General features: G+C 32.6%; 1 protein-coding gene across 3 annotated transcripts; it reads right to left on the reverse strand.

The window, feature by feature from the left end:
- Positions 1-882: 882 nt before the first annotated feature.
- Positions 883-18469, reverse strand: LOC134718584 (perlucin-like protein). Of its 3 annotated transcripts, none has more exons than XM_063581199.1 (6): positions 5306-5447; positions 3524-3664; positions 3220-3311; positions 2290-2380; positions 1676-1890; positions 883-1001 (listed from the first exon to the last, which is right to left on the reverse strand). In XM_063581199.1, exons 1-6 carry the CDS (start codon positions 5334-5336, stop codon positions 978-980), a joined length of 594 nt encoding a protein of 197 aa, XP_063437269.1. In that variant the 5' UTR covers positions 5337-5447; the 3' UTR covers positions 883-977. The 3 variants fall into 3 exon arrangements, with proteins under 3 accessions (XP_063437269.1, XP_063437271.1, XP_063437270.1); XM_063581201.1 differs by lacking the exons at positions 1676-1890; positions 2290-2380; positions 3220-3311; positions 3524-3664; positions 5306-5447 and adding exons at positions 12300-12514; positions 14712-14793; positions 15165-15256; positions 15761-15880; positions 18323-18469 and having other exon boundaries at positions 960-1001; XM_063581200.1 differs by lacking the exons at positions 883-1001; positions 1676-1890; positions 2290-2380; ... (1 more) ...; positions 3524-3664; positions 5306-5447 and adding exons at positions 10078-10168; positions 12300-12514; positions 14712-14793; ... (1 more) ...; positions 15761-15880; positions 18323-18469.
- Between the last annotated feature and the right edge of the window lie 5457 nt (positions 18470-23926).

The following is a 23926-nucleotide window of genomic DNA, read 5'->3' on the forward strand; positions in this document are numbered from 1 at the left end:
TGAAAATTTATTTCTTATATATTTCGCAAATTGGTATGACGTCCATTATCACTGAACTACAATATGCATTTTTGTAGGGGACGGGTGAAGCATGCCACCTGATGCGGGTTTTACTCCCTGCATTGAAGACATATTGGTTGCGTTTGGCTGGTATTTGCTCTTTGGTCAGGTTGCTTTATCTTTGACACATTCCCCATTTCCATTCTCAATTCCATATCTCTATTTTGATAGATTGATTTTCACACTTTCAGTTTAACAATAAAATTTTAAAAACACATTTTACATTTGGTAGAACGTGCATTACTTCTAGACTATATATAGATATAGGATGTGAGTGCCAATTAGACAACTTTATATATGCCTATTTCGAACTCAATTTATTCTTGCAGCAAAGTAGTCATCGCCTGATGACTACTGCACACCACCAAATATCATCTTTTCTATTCAATTATTATGCTTTTTGTTTAAAAGAGGGACAGCCAAACTCATCAATCGAAAATGAACTGACAACCCCATGGCTAAAAAAGGATAAAAGACAAACACCAGTACACAAGGTACAACATAGAGAATCAAAGATTTAGGAACAAGAAATTCCCTACGGATGATTTATAGTGGTAAATATAATGCACCATATAGTTTAATATAAACTTGAATGTTCATAAAGCAAGAACAAAGTTACAGTGTATGAACAATACAATTCTCGTTGTAAATGATTATGAAACGAACTTTTTTAATAAGGCATACACTGTCTTCTATCCCTTTTTAATTATAAATTTACCACAACTTTTTTTACTCAAATTCAGGTTTTAACGAACTATTCAAAATAACTATATTCTTTCTTTTGTCTGACCATATTTCCTTGAAAAGGACAAACCTGTACATGTTATGCAGCAATTTAAATGACAGTTATGTATTTTTTTATTTTTATTTGAATAACTCATAAAACTATCAATTTCCTGAAGGTTTTTCTTCTCCATTCAATGCTGATCACAGTGGCTATTCTACAAATTTAAAAGAAAAAGCGGGTTAGTTGTTATATTGTTATCTTTGGTTTCAAACTAGTTTGAAATTCATTTTTTTTTAGCTTGTTTTATATGTTGTTATGTTGGATAGTACCTAATAATTAATGCATACAATTATTTGATCAATTAGTCTAAAATGGCCAATAAATACGCAGATATAACATAACATAATTTACTACGCACTTTCGTTCATGCTGAATTGAATCGAATATTACGTTATAACATATGAACACTGACTGTAGAAGACATTTGAGCATTTAAGACTAGGAACACTACATTTCGAAACATTAACAAAAAATAAAGAGTCATGAAACAAAGTTACCGCAAATTAACTTTTTCGACATATACATTAAGGATTAACTAGATGGACATGGTAAAAGCATAAAAACATGAAGTAACAAACAATGAGATCAAAGTGTGTATGCATTTTGATCTTTGGCTTTTTGTACATATTTTTAAAGAAATATATACGATATAAATGATATATAATGTAAATATATATAATTATTTTTTCTCTATACGACAAATGCTTATGCTTGAACTTAAATCTCATCTTAATCCTATATTTATAACCTTGAACATACACACCTACAAATGAAAGGATAGTGTTGACTCAAATGACAAATTGCAATGTGTTTATTTTTAATACTTACCATAGGTCGCTTGCATACAAATCTTGCCTTTCGACTGCACATAATATCATTCCATTTACCATTGTCAAGCATGTGGCAACAGTTTTCGCCTTGATCTCTGTGGTTATTTGGTTCCCCGGCGTTCCAATTAGAGTAGGTTAAAGGTACGTAATCATATGACCAGATCCAAATTCCTGTTTCACTATCTGTTGCTCCAATCCAGTAAATATCAGTGTCTGCAGTAGACATATATGTAAGTATGTGTGTGTGTTTGTATGTGTGAGCAAGAGAGAGAGAGAGAGAGAGAGAGAGAGAGAGAGAGAGAGAGAGAGAGAGAGAGAGAGAGAGTACAGCATATTGGTATGCCTAAATAGGTATTTTCACTTTTTATCTTGATTTTACTTTTGCTTTAAAATTTCAACCACTTTAACTCTTATGACATTTAAAATACGTATGGAATTTGAAGTTGGTTTGATGAATCTAGTAACTGTATACAAGAACATTATAAAATTATTGTGTTTAGTCTGTTTTCAGCTGTATCACATCTAATTATTACTATTTTTATGTAATTCCATTATTTTGTTTCTTATGATATACATAATCCTTCAATTTTGATTATTCAGTATTAATATTACTATTCATGTTGCTCAGGTTGAACTGTATCCAATTGTTTTCAGTAACATCTCTTATGTATGCAAGGAATGCCTTGTGGGATCTGCAGTATCTCTGAAATTCAAAAGTATCGATTTTGAAAATTAATATGTGATATATGTATCGAGAGTTTAATAATAAGGGCATACTATACTGTTGATCCCACGGTAATGTTTTCAATAATATTTGCATGCACACTATTTTTACGTAGTCAATTGAAATATTTAAAAAAGAATAATACTTGTTGTTCTACTTTTGAAAAATAAATATGTCGAACTTTTGGACATTTACTCAAAATGTGTAAACAAGATATATTTATTCTTTGAATAGACTTACTGAACTTGTTTATTTAAAAAAATACACAAATGTAATCAAAACCGAGTTTTGTCAACACACTCATTTAATCGTCTCTACACGAATTGACTCTTGATTTGTATTTTAAAGTTTTGCAAATGATTCATTTCTATAACATGAATTTAATATGTATTGTTTCACATATGGTGAGTTTGGCGTCACAAAAAAAACAACACATTTTATGTTGGCACAGTAATTGCTTCCCCGTATTTAACTACGCCGAGTGCTCCTAGGTCAGAACACAATTACTATATAGTAAAACAGCAACAATACTTTCAAGAATATGTGAAGTGTTTTATCATACTGTACATAAATTTAAATTTACTATTTTTTGGAGAACTAACCAGAATATTCACCTTTTTTTAGTGAAACAAATTCTTAACACACAAAATTCTGTCAATATCACGTAAGACCCTCTCATTTCCTATAGTTATTTATATCATTCGTTTGATACATATTCACTAAACAAAGAGAATCACTTTATTTTTCCAAATTAGTTTAGAAACATTTACAATACAAAAACTGACTGTTGTGTTAAAAAAAAGACATGATAGACATACCTCTGCTTCAAACCAGGACCTTTGATCCTCGCTAAAATAATAGCAGTGGTCATTGAACTGTTCCCATTCTGACTTACAAGAGCTGGCCTTATCTAATGAAGAAGAAAAGGATTCGATAGTTACATGTTAAAATGTTTGAATTCAGTATTGTTTGATTTCTATACTCGACAATCTAGGAATTTATTTTGTAAAAAATCCGTCTGGACATAATCGTAACATTTATAATAAAGTCACTTACCGGTTTATATATATACAAGTTCCACAAAAAATTATGATATGTTCTAAAATTTAAGAACTTAATTACCTTGGAGGTCTACTTCTAAATCTTTTACTGTTTGTTCTATGTATTCTAAATTTGTTCTCCACTGTTGTTGTTTTGACTCCGTGAGACATATATCAGCATTTGCGGAGGCTATTATCAAGATGATTGTGAGCAGCAAAATCTCTAAAAATTGGAAATTATTCTAACAATGAAATAATCTATAGGGTTACATAAATTGTAAAGAGCAAAACAGTCATAAAATAAATGTAAAACAATTGGAAGACTTGAATACTGTATCTATATGGTCGGCAGCTCCTATACCAATGACATTTTCGATTATATAGCTCTTCAACTATCTAGTTTTTGATACATTTCTGGCTTTCGAATTTTTGACCTTGAGCATTGCTGTTAAAGGTGAATCAATACAGGCGCGTCGGACGCCTGAAATTTATAACATGTTGTTTAATTTTTTTTTATCATTGTTCGATGCGTATTAAATGTTTAAGATTTTCTTTTGGGTTTATCCTTAACAGAAGATATGAATAAAGTATAGAATGAAAGCGAGGAATGTTCCAAAGAGATAACAACTAGAACCAAGGAGCAATAAGCAGTTTAAGGCCACCGTATGGTTTTAAATAGATTGAGAAAATTCCACATCAAGAGGCAGACATAATTTAGCCTCTAATCAAACTGAGTACAAGTTCACACACCAAATAAGGAGTGGATTCTCTCTGCTATTGCACATAAATGAGAAAACTGGACAGGAAGATCCACGTTCAAAACTATAACGTCTCCATGTTCCATTTTGACAGATATAGAAAATGCTTGATATATATAGTTAGGTCCTTTGACATTAAATCAAGGGTGTGCTATTTCTTAATATGTGTACGTGTTACCGAGGTCATACATTGTTCGGCCAATATATGCTATTTGTAGTTACGATATTTTAAATAATAAATGTGCAATCGTTTCTGCATATATACATATATATATATATATATAAATGCTGATGTTAGTTCTAAGTTCATGATCAATGAGACACAGTGACCAAAATATAAAAAAAACAATGTGCATACAAACTTATCATAAAAAAATGGCTGGCGAATTTTATAAGTCTTAACACATGCAAGATGTACTAAAAGGGATTAACAGACAGGACAGCTATAAAGAAGTAGTTAAGGATGTTCGCTCCTCTGTTTTAAAATAACAAGCTTTGTAAAGGACTGTTATGAATTGATAGTGTATAATTAAAAAACCCAATAAAAACAACAAAAAATGGATGGTCCGTGTGCTTGTTTGCGAGATATAAGCCATATAAAATTTGGCGGGTAATAATTCTCTCTAGATTTTTTATACAATTAACATTGGCACCTTTTTTGTGTCAAAAACTATGAAAAAATAACAAGAGTTTTATAAGATTTTAAGCTATGGCTTTTTAAACTTCATGTAATACAATTATGAAAAGATAAGTAGTGGTTAGTGGGCAGATCTTTGTAATGGCAATACATGGATAAAACCAGAGTATTCCGAAAATCTGGAAAAAATAAAAAAAAATAGAGGAGCAAACATCCTTAAAACCCATAAGAACTTCATTTACATGTAGCATATGTTAATGTATCCACTACTGTATTTGTAGCAAACAAATATATGTGCCTGCCCTCCAACTGTTATTATCTTTCAAAAAGAGGTACAAGGTTCACTTCTGTTATACATGTACAGCTATTTAACGAAAAAAATAAACAAAAATAATGTTGTGTTTTATTTGTCCTTGTTTTTATTTTCTCAATATTGTTTTTTTCTTTTAATTATTGATGACTGACCTACCTCGTATTCTTATCACACCTTGCATCTTCATCTCTATGTTAAAGAATATCTCCACGTAGATTAATGTTTGTATATTCGTAGTACAATATTTTCCTGTTAGTTTAAATAAACGGAAGAACGACACATTATTTTCCGAATAAAATCACAACGTAATAAAATGCGTAGTTATATCATGTACCAGTTTCAGGCTAAATCTAAAATGTTAATAGAAATTTCAAAAGGGTTAATAATAACTTAAGATAATTTGCAAATAGTTTAAAAGGTGTGTTTTTTTAACATCGCCTATTATTCGTCCATTTTTTTTATTATCTTGAAGGTTCTCTTCCAGATACGGATTAGGAACTAGCATGGTTCAGTCAAAAAGTTTTCAATTCATGTCAGTAAAATAATTTGTTCAGATAATAGAGATAATAACAACAGATCAAACGTTATAGTAAAGATGCAATCTCGATTTAACTGATAAATGGTGAATAGTATTGGAAGAGTTGTATCTCAATAACATTCTGATGATTTCTTCATTATATTCAGTATATAATGTGAATTTATGCTTTAACAATGGAATCGACAATTGTTATAATTTTACAGATATAGATGTAGCTGCAAAATCCAAGAAAGAAATTCGTTGGCAAAATAACGTGTTGCAAACACCAATAATGTTTGTCGTTAGAAAGAGAATCTTATAATAATGTAAATAATAAATCAATTTGAAATACAACTTATTGTTACAACCCACGATTACTATCTACGGGACAAATATGCCATTATCCCAACGAATACAGCATTGAAAGACAACAGTTTTTTCGGTATGAGCGATTTAACTTCATTACGATAACTGCTTAAGGTGGTAGACCTAGGTTAGGGGAAATAACTCTTACAATCATCAGTACGTTTGTGTCAGCCATTTTCATAAATAGGTTCTAAGCTTCTAGGATACATAGATTATTTTCAGTCTGTTTCAGGTAGATGCTTAAAATACATTAATAAAACTTGACTATTACAAACGCATCACTGAATTAAAGAGTTATCTCCCTGGACCAAGGTCTACCCCCGTAAGGAGGTTAAGGAAGTAGGAAATGATATGACGCCATAGAGAGCGCATATTCTTATGCTCTACTGTAGTGTAACATTACAGGATTGTTAAAAATAAAGACGGATACAAGGTCTTTTAAAACAAATCATAACACTAACAGGGTCGGGTTTACGATCAACAGCAAAAAAAACATTATTACTAATATACCTTATCAATAATATCTGCCAAAATGTTAAGATATTGTTTTCCTATTTTATCGATCACATTTAATTCGGATTACATTTAGCTCCTTTGTTCTAACAGGGGTGATTTGAGCCGGACCACTCCTACCAGATCACCCCAATTTGAGTTTCTTTGTTATGTATGTTTTCATTTGGGCTGTAACATGTTTGGCGGGAATGACAAATCCACTTTAAAACTTATATTATACAACTATACGGAAAAGACTGTCCATCAAAATTTACGTAGAAAAAATCCAGTGTAAATGCTGGGATTCGAACTCAGGACCTTCAGCATATCAAGCCAGGACACAACCACTAAACCAGAACGACTGGAAACGAATTATTAGTAATTTAACATACTTAAAGGAAGCAAGATATTTTAATAAGTGGGTCGAGTTGGCAGACCTTTATTCAGTGGGGTTTTAACCCTTTTTGTTAATAAGTGAGTTGTCAGTGATTGGTCAGTTTGATTTTACACTTTTTCAATAGTGGGGCGAGTCGGTAAACAAGATTGGGTGATTTTTTTTCATAAAGTGGCGATATAGGTTGCGCCGATTGGCCAGTGGGGCGAGTTGACATTGTTTGATATCTACTTATCCTGTTCGGGGATAAAAAAAGTGTATGTATCATATAGTAATATATAAAGTACAAAAAATGTATATTATAATGGTTGTGTGGCGTTCTACACTAGATTTTATGAATTGTAAATGGTTTTTCGTCTTATCTAAAAACAGCTGGGATGTAAAATAGTTATCCCACTCGTACTTGTTGTGTAAGTGTTAGATCACCCTCTGGCCTCAGACACACTGCGTCATCTTGGGATAACTACTAATTATCTTTTCATTAAATTTCAATACAACATATTGCTCATTTATTATATAAGAGATAAGATAAAATTCGCTTGATAATCTTGATTAAAGCTTTAAAGTCACTAAAAAGCTAAACGAACACATACAACTGTATAATTGCATAAAGCAAGATATAAGTAAACGATGAATGAAAAATGTAAGTCTCTTTTATGTTTACCTCATAGAAGTAGATAATTTTGTTACGATTTTTAACGAAGTATGCAAAGTTTTTTGATTTTTTTGTCTTATATAGATATAGGAAGATGTGGTGTGAGTGCCAATGAGACAACTCTCCATCCAAATAACAATTTAAAAATTAAACCATTATAGGTTAAAGTACGGCCTTCAACACGGAGCCTTAGAACACATGTATTATTGATTTTTTTTATAATTCAATGTTATAGAACATGGCTGTGTTCCTATATAAATAAAAATTTTAGATTAATAAACATACCATGTGCACTGAAAAACCGACAATGCAAATTGTTGAAAGAATGTAGAATATTTATTACTATTGCTAACAATACAACAAGTATATGTACAAAATATGTTTGTGTGGATATATGATAGGCGGCAGATAAAATATTTAACCAGTTTCATGGAGACAAACAGACCGATAGCCAACTGATTTTAAAGTCAGTGATCCTATGATAACATAAGTGTCAAAACATCATACCTACAAGTGTGGACTGGACGGAGAACACCCCTTTGTTTACATAGACCTCTTAAAAACAAGTCTCTCCATTTTTTAAAATGCAAACAACCTAAATTACGTGTACTACGGAGATGACACATCTCTCCTGATACCAGAAGTGGAAGGGATTCCTCTTGATGACAAGAGTGAACCCTAGAAAATTATTTGATACCCTCAACTAAATATATATGCCAGAGGGGGACAGTGCCAAGTCCGTTTACTGTTTCCCTGAACCGTCAAATGAATGGGGGTCTTATAAATCCCCATTCATCGCCAAACATGCTCCGCGCTCATTTATCTGGTGGGATGACCTTAGCAATACCGAGTACGATTTCACGTAATGACATCGCGTTTTCGCGTTATCGACTTTGCAATTTCACGTTTTCACCCTGTAGATTAAGGAGGGCGAAATCACGAAATGATAATAACCGGCCACCATAACAAAGGACATTAAAACGAAAACAAACTAGCGACGCCATGGCTAAATAAAGGACCAACAAATAATGGGATGCAGAGGCTATATAAAGCTGACGACATTGTTTGGAATTTGTGTTCAGGCCGTATATTGAGATATAGTTGCTTCAACACTTCTGATTCTGTCTATGTTTGATAGTTGTATCAATGGCAACAGTACCACAACTCTTGATATTGTATAATTCCAAAAAAAACCCCAAAAAAAACCCATAGTAAAATAAATATATAAATATACTTCAACATATATCTGAAAATGCTTATCTATTACCTTGTGACTATAACATAATTCATATTTTTATAAAAATAAGAAGATGTGGTATGGTTGCAAATGAGACACCCCTTTTCAGAGAAAAAATAAAACAGACACAGACATTGACAAATATATGTCAACTTGCAATAATTCTACTATATTTAAGTCTTATCAATGTTGAATAGAGTTTGCTGTCTTCTAATTATCAATAACGATGCCGAGACGTTTGGTGTTCTGTTGTTCGTCTTTTTCAATTTTTGCCTTGGCGTTTATTTTTGTTCGTTAAAACTTACATGTTGCAAAGTACCTGCCCTTCCTCCATTACAAATATGTTATTATCCCGACGACAAAAACTCAAACATTATCGTGTGAATCACACATTACGAATACTGTTCAAAACATAGTGTATTGACATTTTGGAAATTTTTGTGGGAAAATAAACACATAAAAATATGCCCCACACATAATTACTTTATGTAGAGCGAATATGTCGAGGGTTTACTATGATTCAACTAACCGCAATTCCATGATGGTCAAACGAAAGGCAGAAATTGATTTTAATTTTACCGGCCACATTACAGTGAAATATTCTGTTCTTAGATGTTTGGTTTAAAAAAAGGCCCGAGGGCACATATATGATGTTAATGCACCTAATGATTTGTGTGTTTGTATTTTTCTTTAAAAAAAAAAGAAGATGTGGTATGTTGCCAATGAGACAACTTTCCACAAGACACTATATGACACAGAAATTAACAAGTATTGGTCACCATACGGCCTTCAATGATGAGCAAAGCCCATATCGCATAGTCAGCTATAAAAGACACCGAAATGACAATGTACAACAATTCAAACGAGAAAACTAACGGCCTTTTTTATTAGCCATGCCGTTGTCATTTTATTTTCTATCAATGCGTTTGAATGTATCTCTGGTATTCTTCGCCGCTCTTGTTCAATAATATTGATTTAAACTTTAGAATCACTATCAAGGTTTCATACCCATAAACAAGAATAATTGTTGCAGTGTATGAACTATACAAATCTTGTTGTAAAACCTAAGTATACGAACTTTATTGAAAAGCTCTGTATGCTTACCATATTTCATGATATATGTTCCACAGCAAAGCTGATTATTTTGTCAAATTTGTTTTTTTAAACAAACTATTCAAAATGCTGATTTCTTTCTGGTGCCTGAATATTCCATATTTCAAACAAGGGCAAACACATACATGTTATAGAGCGATTTGAACGACAAATGTATAGTTTTTATTTTTATTTGGAAACTGCAACAAATTTTACATTTCCTGAAGTTATTTCTTCTCCATTTATCGCTGATCACAGTGGCAATTCTAAAAAAAGAAAAAAAAGAAAAGTGGATTACTTGTTATATTATGTAGTATATGCTATAACTATCAGTGTTGTCTGTAGTTTTGAATTAATTTGATATTCAATTTGTTTAGCTTCGTATTCAATTCAATTCAATTTTTTTTTTTAAAGTCTCATCTCTCAACAAGTACAATCAATATTTATACATTGTAAAATAACACTAAATAAAATGAAAGCCATTCTACACAGAATTATAAGAGACTATTTAAATGCATAGATATAATACACAATATGAAATAAAATACTATTAACTATATATAAAATTTCTACGTCCTTTTAAAATCAAATGACAGGTTTTGTTACACAAACGTATCATATTTACATCTGAGAATAAAAACACTATTATCATCTAAAGTATTAAAATTATCATTAAAAGTTTCAGCAACATAATATAAATGGTTTAAAAAATCATAAAGAGAACATCTTAATACAACATGCGCTTCATCTTCATATGTGTCGTGGTTGTGGATAACAACTAATAAATTATGCATATGGTTTAGAGCTCGATTGGTTAAGATGGCAAATAAATAAGATGATTGTTCATATTTTTTAACTGAATTACAGGGTATTTTAGTTAAAAAAGAATTGAAACAATTACCGGGTAATAATATAGGAAAAAACTATGGAAGACATTTGCGTATTACATTATGAACAATACTTTTACATATTCAATAGTGCGAAAATTGAGTCGACATAAATTTACACGTTGGACATGTGCATTAAAAGACAGTAACAAACATTGAAATTAAAGTTTGAATAAATTTTAAGTTTTTTGTACAAATATTTTAAGAAAGACTGAATATAATACAAGCAATGCTAGAACTTACATCTGAAGTTAGTTTATGATTTATACACTAAGAAATAACCAAGCTAAACATGTAAGGAGAGTGTTCATTCAAAGGAGTAGGTTCGGTAAGGACCGATTTTGGCCTCAAATTTCAGTTTCATCTGACGAAAGATTTTGGCCACTTTTAAACACTTACGTGTCTATTGCATTTGATTCAATTAAAACATGTGAAAGATTTTAACAAATTTAGTCATTAAAACGCTCCGATTCAAGCTCAAATATGAGAAAACTACCAAATATGCCAAAAAATGTAAATTTTCAGATGGTTTTTGTCAAAAATGAAAGTGGCCGCATCCGTGTTCATCCTTAACCTTTATTTATGTTATGTATTATCATCAAATACAACTTACATTTCAATATTTTGGATGAACATGAATGCGGGCCACTTAAGTTTAACACGGAAACCGTCTAAAATTTAACAAAGATGCTAGAATTGTGAAGATTTCAGTAATTTAGCACGACTTAATGTGCTAGTACTCGATATATGTGCAGTGTATTGTCAAAAACAGCCCATATTTATGTAGCGGATGCACTCTACCATCCAATAAATAACTAAAAGTTAACATTTGAACAATTTTGTGAAACTGTTATATTTTGGGGCCAAAAAGGGGTCTAACTGGACCTACTCCTTTCAACAAAATTGAGAATGAAAATGGGCTGGGTTAAACATAATTAATTTAATTTTTTTAATTTAAACATATTTGTTTAGAGTGGATTGAGAAACAAGCTTTGCAACTTATATTAATCCCTTTCCACTTTGCGGGTGCGAGTGCTGCCTTGTAGCGGCATTAGCCTACTCTTTTTCGATATCTACAAGGGTGTCTTTAACGTGCAAGAGATATGGCTCTCTCTTAACACGGGTCAGCCATTTATCGTCCCCTTCCGACGGACTATCATCGTTTCCTCAAGACCATACTCGCAAATGGTGTCAAGGGAGAGCCGAAAATTGAGTTCCTGAAATTTTCATCCCAAACGGGAATCGAACCAGGAACCTTTGTGTTGGTAGTCCGATGCACTAACCACTACACCACGGCTCTCATGGGTTAAACATGTTTGTGAGATCTCAACCCTCCCCTATACCTCTAGCCAATGTAGAAAAGTAAACGCATAACAGTACGTATATTAAAATTCAGTTCAAGAGAAGTCCGAGTCTGATGTCAGAAGATGTAACTAAAGAAAATAAACAAAATTACAATAATACATAAATAACAACAGACTACTAGCATGTATATATACTCAATACTTACTGCGTGTCGCTTGCAGACAAATTTTGCTTTACGACTGCACACTGTATCATTCCATTTGCCATTTACATACATGTGACAACAGTGTTCGCCGTTACCTTGGTGGTTATTCGGTTCCCCTTTATTCCAATTTGAGTAAGTCAGAGGTACGTAATCATATGACCAGATCCAAATTCCTGTATCAAAGTTTGTTGCTCCAATCCAGTAAAGATCAGTGTCTGCATGAAAAAAAATCTTTTTATTATTCATACTTGGAATAGGTGTAAAAAGTAAAATCATAAAAAATACTGAACAGGAAAATCAATTCGGAAAATCCATTATCACATGGCAAAATCAAATAACAAAACGCATCAAAAACGAATTGACAAGAACTGTTATATTCCTGACTTGGTACAGGCATTTTCAAAAGTAGAAAATGGTGGATTAAACCTGTTTCTTAAGCGCTAACCCTTTCGCTTTAGTTTTTTCTGTTACCTCGGAAAGAGGGCTTTGTGCACAAGTGGTCTGAGTAGTTCTACTACTTTAGTCTCTATCCAGTCAACGCAACGGGGTTAACCATGTAATAATGCAACGGGGTTAACAATGTAATAATGCAACGGGGTTAACCAAGTAATAATGCAACGGGGTTAACCATGTAATAATGATAACTTAACCCTAATTTTTAGCAAAGTGCAGTACACATACACAAATCAATACGCACAGCAAACATAAATTTAAAAGAAGTTTGAATCCACGGTAGCAGATTTATCGATTGATAGTTGGTGTTTTTACTCAACTTTTAAGCGCCAATTAAGGCTATTTTTTGGCTGCCGGTTGTTAAAGCACGCTGAATTGTCCTGCGATAGAAAAATGGACAATCTTAGTAAATTAAGATGAGGTCGAATGCACCTGCACGGGTAGGGTTCGAACGCACAACATCAGTGTTGACTCGATAGTGACTAAAGAACTACTCAAACCACTTGTCCACAAAGCCCCCCTTCCGAGGTAACAGAAAAAACTAAGCAACATAACTTTGTTCAACAGGAATTAACAATGAAATACTAGTAGTTACTGATATGCCAGATAAGACCTCAATCAAGCGACGCCTCCGAGTGCGGGAATTTCTCGCTACATTGAAGACCTGTTGGTGACCTTTTGCTGTTTTTTTTTATGTGGTCGGGTTGTTGTTTATTTGACACATTCCCCATTTCCATTCTCAATTTTATTGAATAATTATGTCTTTGCCGTATAAAAAATAAAGCATAATTCATCTTGTGGGTTGTTAGTACGATATCATCATAAAGTATACGACTAGAACATAACCTTTACCGTGCATACAAACAACTTGTTTTTGAAAAAATGTTTTTTTTATTTTAATGCAATGGCACTATCAATAGATTAAATCAATAGTAATCCTATACATATTAACAGTATCGTCACTATATTCCTTCTTTTTAATTATGTTTAAAGCTTAAGTTAGCTATTCAGATGATGAAGGCATTTGAGTGAATTGTATAGATTATAACAATTAAATTGAGAATGGAAATGGGGAATGGGTCAAAGAAAAGACAACCCGAGAAGACAACAGCCGAATGCCACCAATGAGTCCTCAATGCAGCAAAAAACTCCTGCACCCGGATCCGTCCATCAACTTACCCCTAAACAAATATGTATACTAGTTTAGTGATAATGAACGCCGTAATGAAATCTGAATTATACACAATAAACCTAACTTTAAAAGCATATAAGAGTAACAATTGCCAGAGGCTTCTGACTTGGGTTAAGCACAAAAATGCTGCGGAATAAAACACGATTTTTGAGATCTCAACTCTCCTCCTATACCTCTAGTCAATGTAAAAAAAACAAACACACAACACTACGCAAATTTAAACTCAGTTCAAGAGACGTCCGAGTCCGATGTCATGACATCATGATGGGATTTGAAATTTCTGAACGTATCAAATATCTATAGGTTTATTAATATTTACGAACGCTGTCATGCGGTAATGATACAATTTGGTAAATGCTTTAACAAGTATAAAATATCAAAAACGCTGGTGTTATAATGTTTCAGTAGAACATATAATTCGTTAGATACAATCAATTACGTGTTTTCAAACAAGAGTTAGCAGTTTTTGGCACAACTTTTTGGAATTTTGGGTCCTCAATATGCTCTTCAACTTTGTATTTGTTTGGGTTTTTAACTGTTTTGATCTGAGCGTCACTGATGAGTCTCATGTAGACGAAACGCGCGTCTGGCGTATTAAATTATAATCCTGGTACCTTTGATAACTATTAATCGAACAATTTGAAATACACAATCACCATTATATGGTACAAAATGAACGTTATCATCTAAAAATTAATTATTAACCATAGAAAATGTAAATATATGTTCTCATTTGACTTCCAGATTGTAATAAGTTTTGTTTTTACCCTTCAGGTTCGACTGTATCATGTTGTTTTCAGTAACATCTTTTACATATGCAAGGAATGCATTTTGAGCCCTGCAGTATCTCTGAAATTTAAAATGATCTCGTTTGCTGAAGAAATTATAATATCCGGATAAAACATCACTTTACGTTTGCAACGCCATAACCTTCCTCGTATATGTTTTTTTTTTATTTAGAATAGGAATCTACAAATAATGTTTCTGTTTTGTATAATTTCCATATACTAGTAAAATGAGTAATGATAATCCGTACACAAACAATTATTATAGTTTTATATTGTCCTTGGCATGTAATATTCTGTCATAAACATACCCGTCGTTTTAAATGCACATTTAAAGTACGAAGTGAAACACACTAATTCAAAATTATTTTAAAAACATAATGTTCAAATTAATTACTGAATGTTATGTGTGCAAAAATGACATTAAAGACATACTTCTGCTTCAAACCAGGTCTTTTTATCATCGCTGAAATAATAACAGTGATTGTTGAACAGTTTCCATCCTGACTTACAGGTCACGGCAGGGTCTTATATAGTAAAATGAAGCACATTTATTATACTTTACATTTACATAGCATGACAGCAAATAAGTTTAAAATTTATTGAAATTGTTTACAGTTGTCTCGGCTATTGGTATTTCTGTTATGTGTATTAACTGTAGCAGTTCTACGCGGTATGTATCTTTGCAACTTTATTAACTTTGATATAACACAAACAAGTTCCGTGTTAAAAATATAATAACGAATATGTTATGATTCAATCCTTTCGGCACTTAACTTTGTTTGGGGACCCTTTACAGGTTGCTGTTTGGTGTGAACCAAGGCTCCGTGCTGGAGGCCGTACCTTGACCTATAATGGTTAACTTTTATAAATTTTTATTTGGATGGAGATTTGTCTCATTGGCACTCAAACCACATCTTCATATATCTATAAACACATTATATGTGTTATACCGACGTCAAAAGCCTGTGATGGATAAAAATACCAAAAACACAATATAATTGGTACTAAATTTTGAACAAAAGAAGTACCTTGGAGTAATTGTTCAATGTCTCCTAAATTAGTTCTCATCTGTGACCTTTTGGACTCCGTAAGGCATAAATCAGCATTTGCAGAGGCTATTACGAAGATGATAGTGAGTAGAAACATCGCTTCAAAAATAAGAATAAAATAAAAATAAAAAACATATGGTGTATTCTTACATATTTTTCCTTTTAGCTCTGGAATATTTTAAATGCGCCAGACCACTCAACCAAACAGCTCTACCATTTTAAAGCTTTCAGTGGCCGGGTGTTACCTTTCCTCGTCAGTATTTATCTAACGTCGCATCACAGGACTTGATTTATAAAGCATGATGATTAAGAAATAATTCTTTCATGCCATTCTCTATGCTCATTTTAACATGGGTAGGCATTAAATTTGTTAATATCTTAATACCGAGCGTTAGCGAGGTATTAAATGTTTACAAATATAATGCCTACCCATGTTAAAATGAGCATAGAGCATGGCATGATAGAATTATTTCGATTCTAAAAGGAATATTTTGAACTTTTGTACTTCGAAGCGGACCTATAGTAGACACTGAACAAAAACGTTATAGAAAAATCAACAGTTTATCAATAATGAAATGAAGAGAAACATTTAAACTTACTTTTAGAATGTTTTTATTTAACTTCCTACCGAGTAAAACCATCAAAAATGGCCATTTTGATCTCTGGCGTTGTTCAAAATTCATCTGACGTTGCAATTTCAATTGTGACGTCAATCACGTGCAGGTCATGTTCTATTCAAATTAGAACATGGCTTTGTACCTAAAGCTAAAGAAGAACGTCATATTAGAATGGTATATTTACAGATTAGCTGAATCGTCTATCAATAAATATACCATCTACATGTGTCGGGCATAGTGCTAGGCGATTTGCTGCCACAATATCTCAGTAGCATGAGTCCAAATCACGGGAGATTAGAATACAAAATTTGCCTACGTAGATTTAAAGATCTAACATTCGTTTTGTATTACATGGGGTTAAACAGATGTAACAGCCTCCTAATGACTGGCAAATTCAACATAACGAAAGACGAAGATACCAGACGGACAGTCAAACTCATTAATAAAAATTAAACTGACAACGCCTGGCTAAAAATGAAAGAAGACAAACAGACAAACAATAGAACACATGACACAACATAGAAAACTAAAGAATAAGAAACACGAAACCCACCAAAAACTAGGCGTGATCTCAGGTGCTCCGGAAGGGTAAACAGATCCTGCTCCACATGTGGCACCAATCGTATTGGTTGTTATAACAAAAAATAAAAGTTAAGGATGTGTCATCGCGTTTGAAATAAGTTTTTTATACAATCAAACTTAAAAACAAAATATGTATATCTTTTGAAAATTGCAGTAAAGATTTAAATAAATTGTAGTAACGAAATCCCTGACTCAATAGTTTACTAGTTATACATTGATTATTTTCATTAAAATCTGAAAAGTCACAACAGACACGGCCATCGGGAAATGACCAACCAAAAAAAAAGAAAAAGCTACAATAGGGAACGAATAATCATCTTTTTTGTCATAGTGAAGAGTTTCCCGTGTAAAAATGACATATCTAAATCTATGAAGAACAGGTATAACCGTTTACATTCGATTTATTTAAAGTAAGTTGCTTTTGGTAAATTTAGGCAGTATATTTAGAAATTTCTTGATTATTTTGCGAAACAAAATCTTCAATTTTACGGAAATTGTAGTTAAATTTATCAAATAAACTAAAATAAATTCATCATTGATATCAGAATTTAACCAATAAATTCATCATTGATATCAGAATTTAACCATTGAGTTCCAAAAGTTCCTGTAAGGTTTTGCAAATAAAATCTAAGGTAATCTATTTCTGAGTTAGATATTTATACGGGACTTTATTAAGCTCGGTCATAAACTGTGATGCATAACATATCAAAACAAGTCTGATATTAAAGGGGCGCAATTAGTGCCCACAGGAATATATACAATCTGTCAAAAACTTTGTTGGCGAAACGTACATAAATATTACCAAAGATAGAAGTAACAACTGAAATCATCTCATTACATCTCCAGGAAGTATAGCTAGCGTATTTCCTTTCTCATTATAGAATGATATGCAAAAAATATATTCACTTTCAGATACACCCAATGACAATTTAATTAAATACGAAAACTTCTGTTTGATGTGATTGTATGGAAGTGAAGTGTTAAGAGTAGACAAGAAAAAAAATATTGGTACAACAATTCAAAGCAAAAATAAACTTTTGAATGTTTGTATTTTATTTTACTTCTATTTAACTTGCTTTTGTATTGCTTTTTTTAATTGATACTGTAAACCAATTATTTTTGCGGACACTTAATTTCGCGTTTAGCCCTTTCTAGTCCATTTCGCGGCGGTTTAATTTCGCGATTCTCAAATTTACTTGGTGTAGTTAAGTGAGGATCCATCCGAGTTTGACATATGTGCGAGGATTCATATTTGTAAATTTTTTTCCAATCGCGAAATTCGTGAAATTAAATCGCTCGCGAAAACTAGTTGGTTTATAGTATAGAGAAATTATTGACCTACCTTGCATCCTTACAACAAAACTTATCTCCTTCTCTGTATAAAAGAACTCTTCGACGTAGAATAAAGTTTGTCTTTTTATACTTGTGTATTTTCCGGTAGGTTAACATGTACGGAAGAGCGCAACATTTTTATCCGGATGAAATTACCACGAATAAATGCGTATATGTAGTTGTCATGAACCAGTTACAGTCCAAGTTTAAAACAATGATATGTAATTTGTCAGGGGTAAATTGTGTATATTTGCAAATATTTGAAAACATGTCAATTTTTTTATTCAAATTGCTAACAATTTGTCCACAGATATCTAAAGGTTCTCTACAAATACTAAATCTCTATGCTATTTCCTGATTCCAAGTAATAATTTAAAAAAAAAAATGCTAATTCATACGTTTTTACAAAGAGACATGCAACACACTTTTAAATAGACATTTTAAATTGGCAATTTCACACTCTTACTTTACTATATCTCAACCAAATGTTATGAAACTTAAACACAATGCCTGGTTAATCTCATCACAAAGTATACAGAAACAAATGGCATTTATTTTTAAAGATGCCGCATCCCGAGTTTGTTTGTAAAAATACATTGATTCATGCATATGACAAAAGAGATGATTTTTCATATCCTCTCGTTAATTATCCATGTTTAGATGGTGGCGTTCCCTTGTCACCATCTTACGGTGTTTATATATCTCAACGTGTACGATTTGCTCGTGTATGTAACAATGTTTTAGATTTTAAAGAGAGAAATTTATGTATTACTGAAAAATTATTACACCAGGGTTTTCGACAAACTAGTCAAAACATTTACTAAACTTTAACATCGATAAAAGGACATCATTCGTAAATATAGCTCAACATACAGACGTCTCATACGTTCAGGTATTTAACATCCAATTTTTTATGGAAATATTCTTTATAAAGCACAAACATGTCAGTATTCAACTAAGAAGCTAACAAAACCTTTAAATATACTTATTAAGAAGGGGTATGGTTACGATACTGTTGTCAGGTCATTAAAGATTGCATATGTTGGCGTTTATATTGATTCACTTATAGGGTCTTTGCATCGGAACTAAAAACATTTATTAAAAAACCAGTTGTTGGCATGACACGGGTTATGTTCTTCTCATATATATTATGATGGTATGCTACTAAACCCCTAACGGGACGGATTGTGCCTGATATTCATATGATAAAGCCATAATCTTTCAATCAGTGTAATTGAAGTCTGGAGCTGGTATGTCAGTTAACTGCTAGTAGCCTTTTGTTATTTATGACTTGTATTATTGTCATTTTCGTTTATTTTCTTTAGTTACATCTTCTGACATCAGACTCGGACTTCTCTTGAACTGAATTTTAATGTTCGTATTGTTATACGTTTACTTTTTAACATTGGCTAGATGTATAGGGGGAGGGTTGAGATCTCATAAATATGTTTAACTCCACCGCATTTTTGCGCCTGTTCCAAGTCAGGAGCATCTAGCCTATGTTAGTCATGTAATATTTTAAATATTAGGTTCTTGTGTACAATTTGGAGTTTAGTATGGCGTTCACTATCACTGAACTAGTATATATATTTGTTTAGGGACCAGCTGAAGAAAGCCTCCGGTTGCGGGAATTTCTCGCTATATTGAAGACCTGTTGTTGACCTTCTGCTGTTGTTCTATGGTCGGGTTGTTGTCTCCTTGACACACTGCCCATTTCCATTCTCAATTTTAAATAAACAAGCAAAGGTAATATCCTATAGATAGGACAAGATATTAGAAAAGTAAGCATTGAACCATGTGTTGGTCAATCGATATTAAAACTCATACTGGTATACTTTAAATGAATAAAAATCATCCATTAGACTTCAGTTTTGTTACGGATACATGTACGGAAATACGAAACATTATAATCCGGATGAAATTACAAGTAAAAACAATGACTACCTGTAAATGACATGTACTAGATGCAGGCCAAGTTCAAAATATTAATATAGGATTTGAAAAGGAATTTTATATGCATATTTTCAGATGTTTAAAATTATTAAAATCGCAAACTATGTGTTGGTCAATTGATATTTAAACTCATACATGCATATTTCAAATTTGTTAAAATCATCTATTACGTGTGCACTTGAACAAATTTTGAAAGTACAAAAACATATACAGTGAAACCTGTTTAAACCAAACCTCTACGGGACTGAAGATTTTGGTCGGTTCAACCGATGTTCGCTTTTATCAGGTTCATTACGCACATAATCTGATATGACGGTACTTAAGAACATGTTTGGTTTAGGCAGGTTTTCGGTTAATGCAGGATTGAGTTTAGTCAGGTTTCACTGTATTTGCATTTTGCAAGGTTATTTTCTTTAAACTTCAGTATTTTCCAGGACCTACTTCGATTCGTCCAACTCGGATTAACTCTAGTTGAAAGGTCAGTGTTAATGCGCATGTGCGCAACCGTTCCGAATCGAAGTCAAACCTCTACCATCGAGTTGACTATTATAAGGGAGGTGAAAACAATGTTTTTGCTGAGTGTTAAAATAAAAAAAATATTACATATTGTTTCACAAAGAAAAGTTCTCATCCTGTTTGCTTTTAAAAATAGTGTGTTAGTGAGTTAAAAAAAACAGTTGAAAAAAATTCGTTCAAAGAAAAAAATTTTTTTTTATTTCATTTCTAACCACCACCGACAGCTGATATACACAGGAACAATATTGAATGATTCCGAAATACAGGCAATAATAAATTCCCCTTGTCAGCTTTATTCTTCGGCTGTATTTGGTCAAATACCAGTTTATTTGTATCACTTTTATTTGTTGCAACTAATTGACGCCATCTTGGAACTCGACTTATCCTGCCCCGACCCAGGGTTGATGTCGAGTTACCTCGGGTAGGTTAAGAAGGTCAAACTCGGGGGTTTCGGTTGTCAGGCGAGTCAATTCGAAAGACTCTACTAACCCGAGTTGGACGAATTAAAGTAGGCACGGTAGGTTAAAATGTACGGAAGAACCTATCGGCAATCCTCCGCGGGTGACTCCGCTACTCTCCTTTTTCGGAATCGGCCGAGTTGTCAAGAATGCGGAAGAACGAAACATTACTATCCGGATGAATTTATCACGCAATTAAATACGTACAATAAGTTGTCATTTACCAGTTGTAGGCCAAGTTTAAAATATCAATATATAAATTAAAAAGGAATTGATTATGTATATTTACAAATTACAAAAACCATGACTGTGTGTTTTTTTTATCTATTAACATCGCCAACTACGTTTTGGTCAATTGATATTAAAACTAGTTCATGCATTTTTCAAATTTATTAAAAGCATCCATAAGATGTGCACATGAAATAATTCTGAAAGATAAAAACACATGTACTCTGCATTCCCCGTTAATATATGATAAATTAGGTAAATATTAGGCAAGTAATATTTATTTCTTAAATATCCTGTAGCTACCACCTGATATGTATTTCCTTTTTCACATTGTAAATAAGTTTTTTTTATTCATGGTGATTTTAAATGTGATAATAGACTGACATTTTTTAAACTTTTAAGTTTTAACCTACAAAACATCCAAGGCTGCAGCTTGTTTTTTTGTTTTAATGCAGTGGGAAAAAAAAGGTGACTTTAATATTATATATATTTGAACAGAATATATTGACATTGACCGATTTATAACTGCTCTGTAAATGAAGATGAATGGGGAAGTTTTATAACAGAAACAGTTATCCAAAGTAACGGTAGTTAAATAACTAGAGGGTGAGTGGGGGAACGTTTACTGCAAACATATTGACATACTGTGGATCCATTTATTTTCGTGGGTATCAATTTTCGTGGATTGAGGAAAACTTGCATTTTCGTGGATATTGGATTTCGTTGTTTAGCAATCTCTGTATACAAAGCCTATATGATATTTGTAATTCGTTGAACATTTGATTTCGTGGTTTCCCTGTAACCACGAAACCCACGAAAATTGGTATCCAACGAATAAAAATCAATTCACAGTATATTACAAACTACAGTATCTTGTCTGATTGTAGAACATATGCATACACATTGTTATATATAATTAATAAAGTGCCTAGATGTTGTTTCACTGAATAGTATGACATGAAGTTGTGAAGCACAGAAAAGCATTACTGAACAATCATAAACATTTGTATAACTGAAAATAACAAAACGCCACACATGGTGTTGTTTTGTTGCTCTTTTTAAGTAATCAACAATAAGGAAACACGAGTCCGCATCATTGAACATCTTCCTAAACACAAAGTTCAGCAAGACCTTACACGTGATCGTGATGATGAACAACATTTGCAAAATAGATGTGAAAGATACCAAAAGGACATTCAAACTCATAAGTCGGAAATAGACAAAGCCATGGTAAAATGAGTCGAAAATAGACAAAACCATGGTTAAATGAGTCGGAAATAGACAAAGCCATGTGTAAATGAGTCGAAAATAGACAAAGCCATGGTAAAATGAGTCGAAAATAGACAAAGCCATGGTTAATGAGTCGAAAATAGTCAAAGTCATGGTTAAATGAGTCAAAAATAGACAAAGCCATGGTTCAATGAGTCGAAAATAGACAAAGCCATGGTTAAATGAGTCGAAAATAGACAAAGTCATGGTTAAATGAGTCGAAAATAGACAAAGCCATGGTTAAATGAGTCGAAAATAGACGAAGCCAGGGTTAAATGAGTCGAAAATAGACAAAGTCATGGTTGAATGAGTCGAAAATACACAAAGCCATGGTTAAATGAGTCGAAAATAGACAAAGCCATGGTTAAATGAGTCGAAAATAGACAAAGCCATGGTTAAATGAGAAAAAATAACAGTACACAAAACAAAACATGGACTTAAGACTGAGCAACACAACCCAATTAAACATTTTGAATTATTTCCTTTGCACCGGAAGGGTAAGCTGATATTGTTCCACATGTTGTATAGTCGTGTTGCTTATTTAAGTACAAACCGGTTACCAAGGGATCCCAGACCACAGATAGATGAAACATTGGTTGTCTTACAGCAACATAGTGATTTCAATCGACTTTCGACATTATATGACATGGACATATTTGGGGATGTTTTGCAGTTAAAAACCAGTCAAAATATCGAGAATTGATAGAATGTAATCTTGAACATTGATAAGAACGATGTTGTTTTCGTACTTTGTTTTCCCTAATACTGGTAATAGTGTTAATAGTTATCAAAAGTACCAGGATTATAATTTTATACGCCAGACGCGCGTTTCGTCTACATAAGACTCATCAGTGACGCTCAAATCAAAATAGTTAAAAAGCCAAACAAATACAAAGTTGAAGAGCATTGAGGACCCAAAATTCCAAAAAGTTGTGCCAAATACGGCTAAGGTAATCTACTCCTGGGGTAAGACAATCCTTAGTTTTTCGAAAAATTCAAAGTTTTGTAAACAGAAAATTTATAAAATGACCATATAATTGATATTCATGTCAACACCGAAGTGCTGACTACTGGGCTGGTGATACCCTCGGGACGAAACGTCCACCAGCAGTGGCATCGACCCAGTGGTGTAAATAGTTATCAAAAGTACCAGGATTATAATTTTATACGCCAAACGCGCGTTTCGTCTA

This window comes from Mytilus trossulus, chromosome 5 (genome assembly GCF_036588685.1).
Source record: "Mytilus trossulus isolate FHL-02 chromosome 5, PNRI_Mtr1.1.1.hap1, whole genome shotgun sequence".
In the NCBI taxonomy this organism is placed as follows: domain Eukaryota; kingdom Metazoa; phylum Mollusca; class Bivalvia; order Mytilida; family Mytilidae; genus Mytilus; species Mytilus trossulus.

Coding starts and splice junctions, on each gene's coding strand:
- LOC134718584 (XM_063581199.1), bottom strand. CDS start 5,336: ATGAAGATGCAAGGTGTGATAAGAATACGAG. Junction 2,381..3,219: donor GGTCCTGGTTTGAAGCAGAG/GTATGTCTATCA, acceptor TTTGAATTTCAG/AGATACTGCAGATCCCACAA. Junction 1,002..1,675: donor TTGTATGCAAGCGACCTATG/GTAAGTATTAAA, acceptor TTAAATTTGTAG/AATAGCCACTGTGATCAGCA.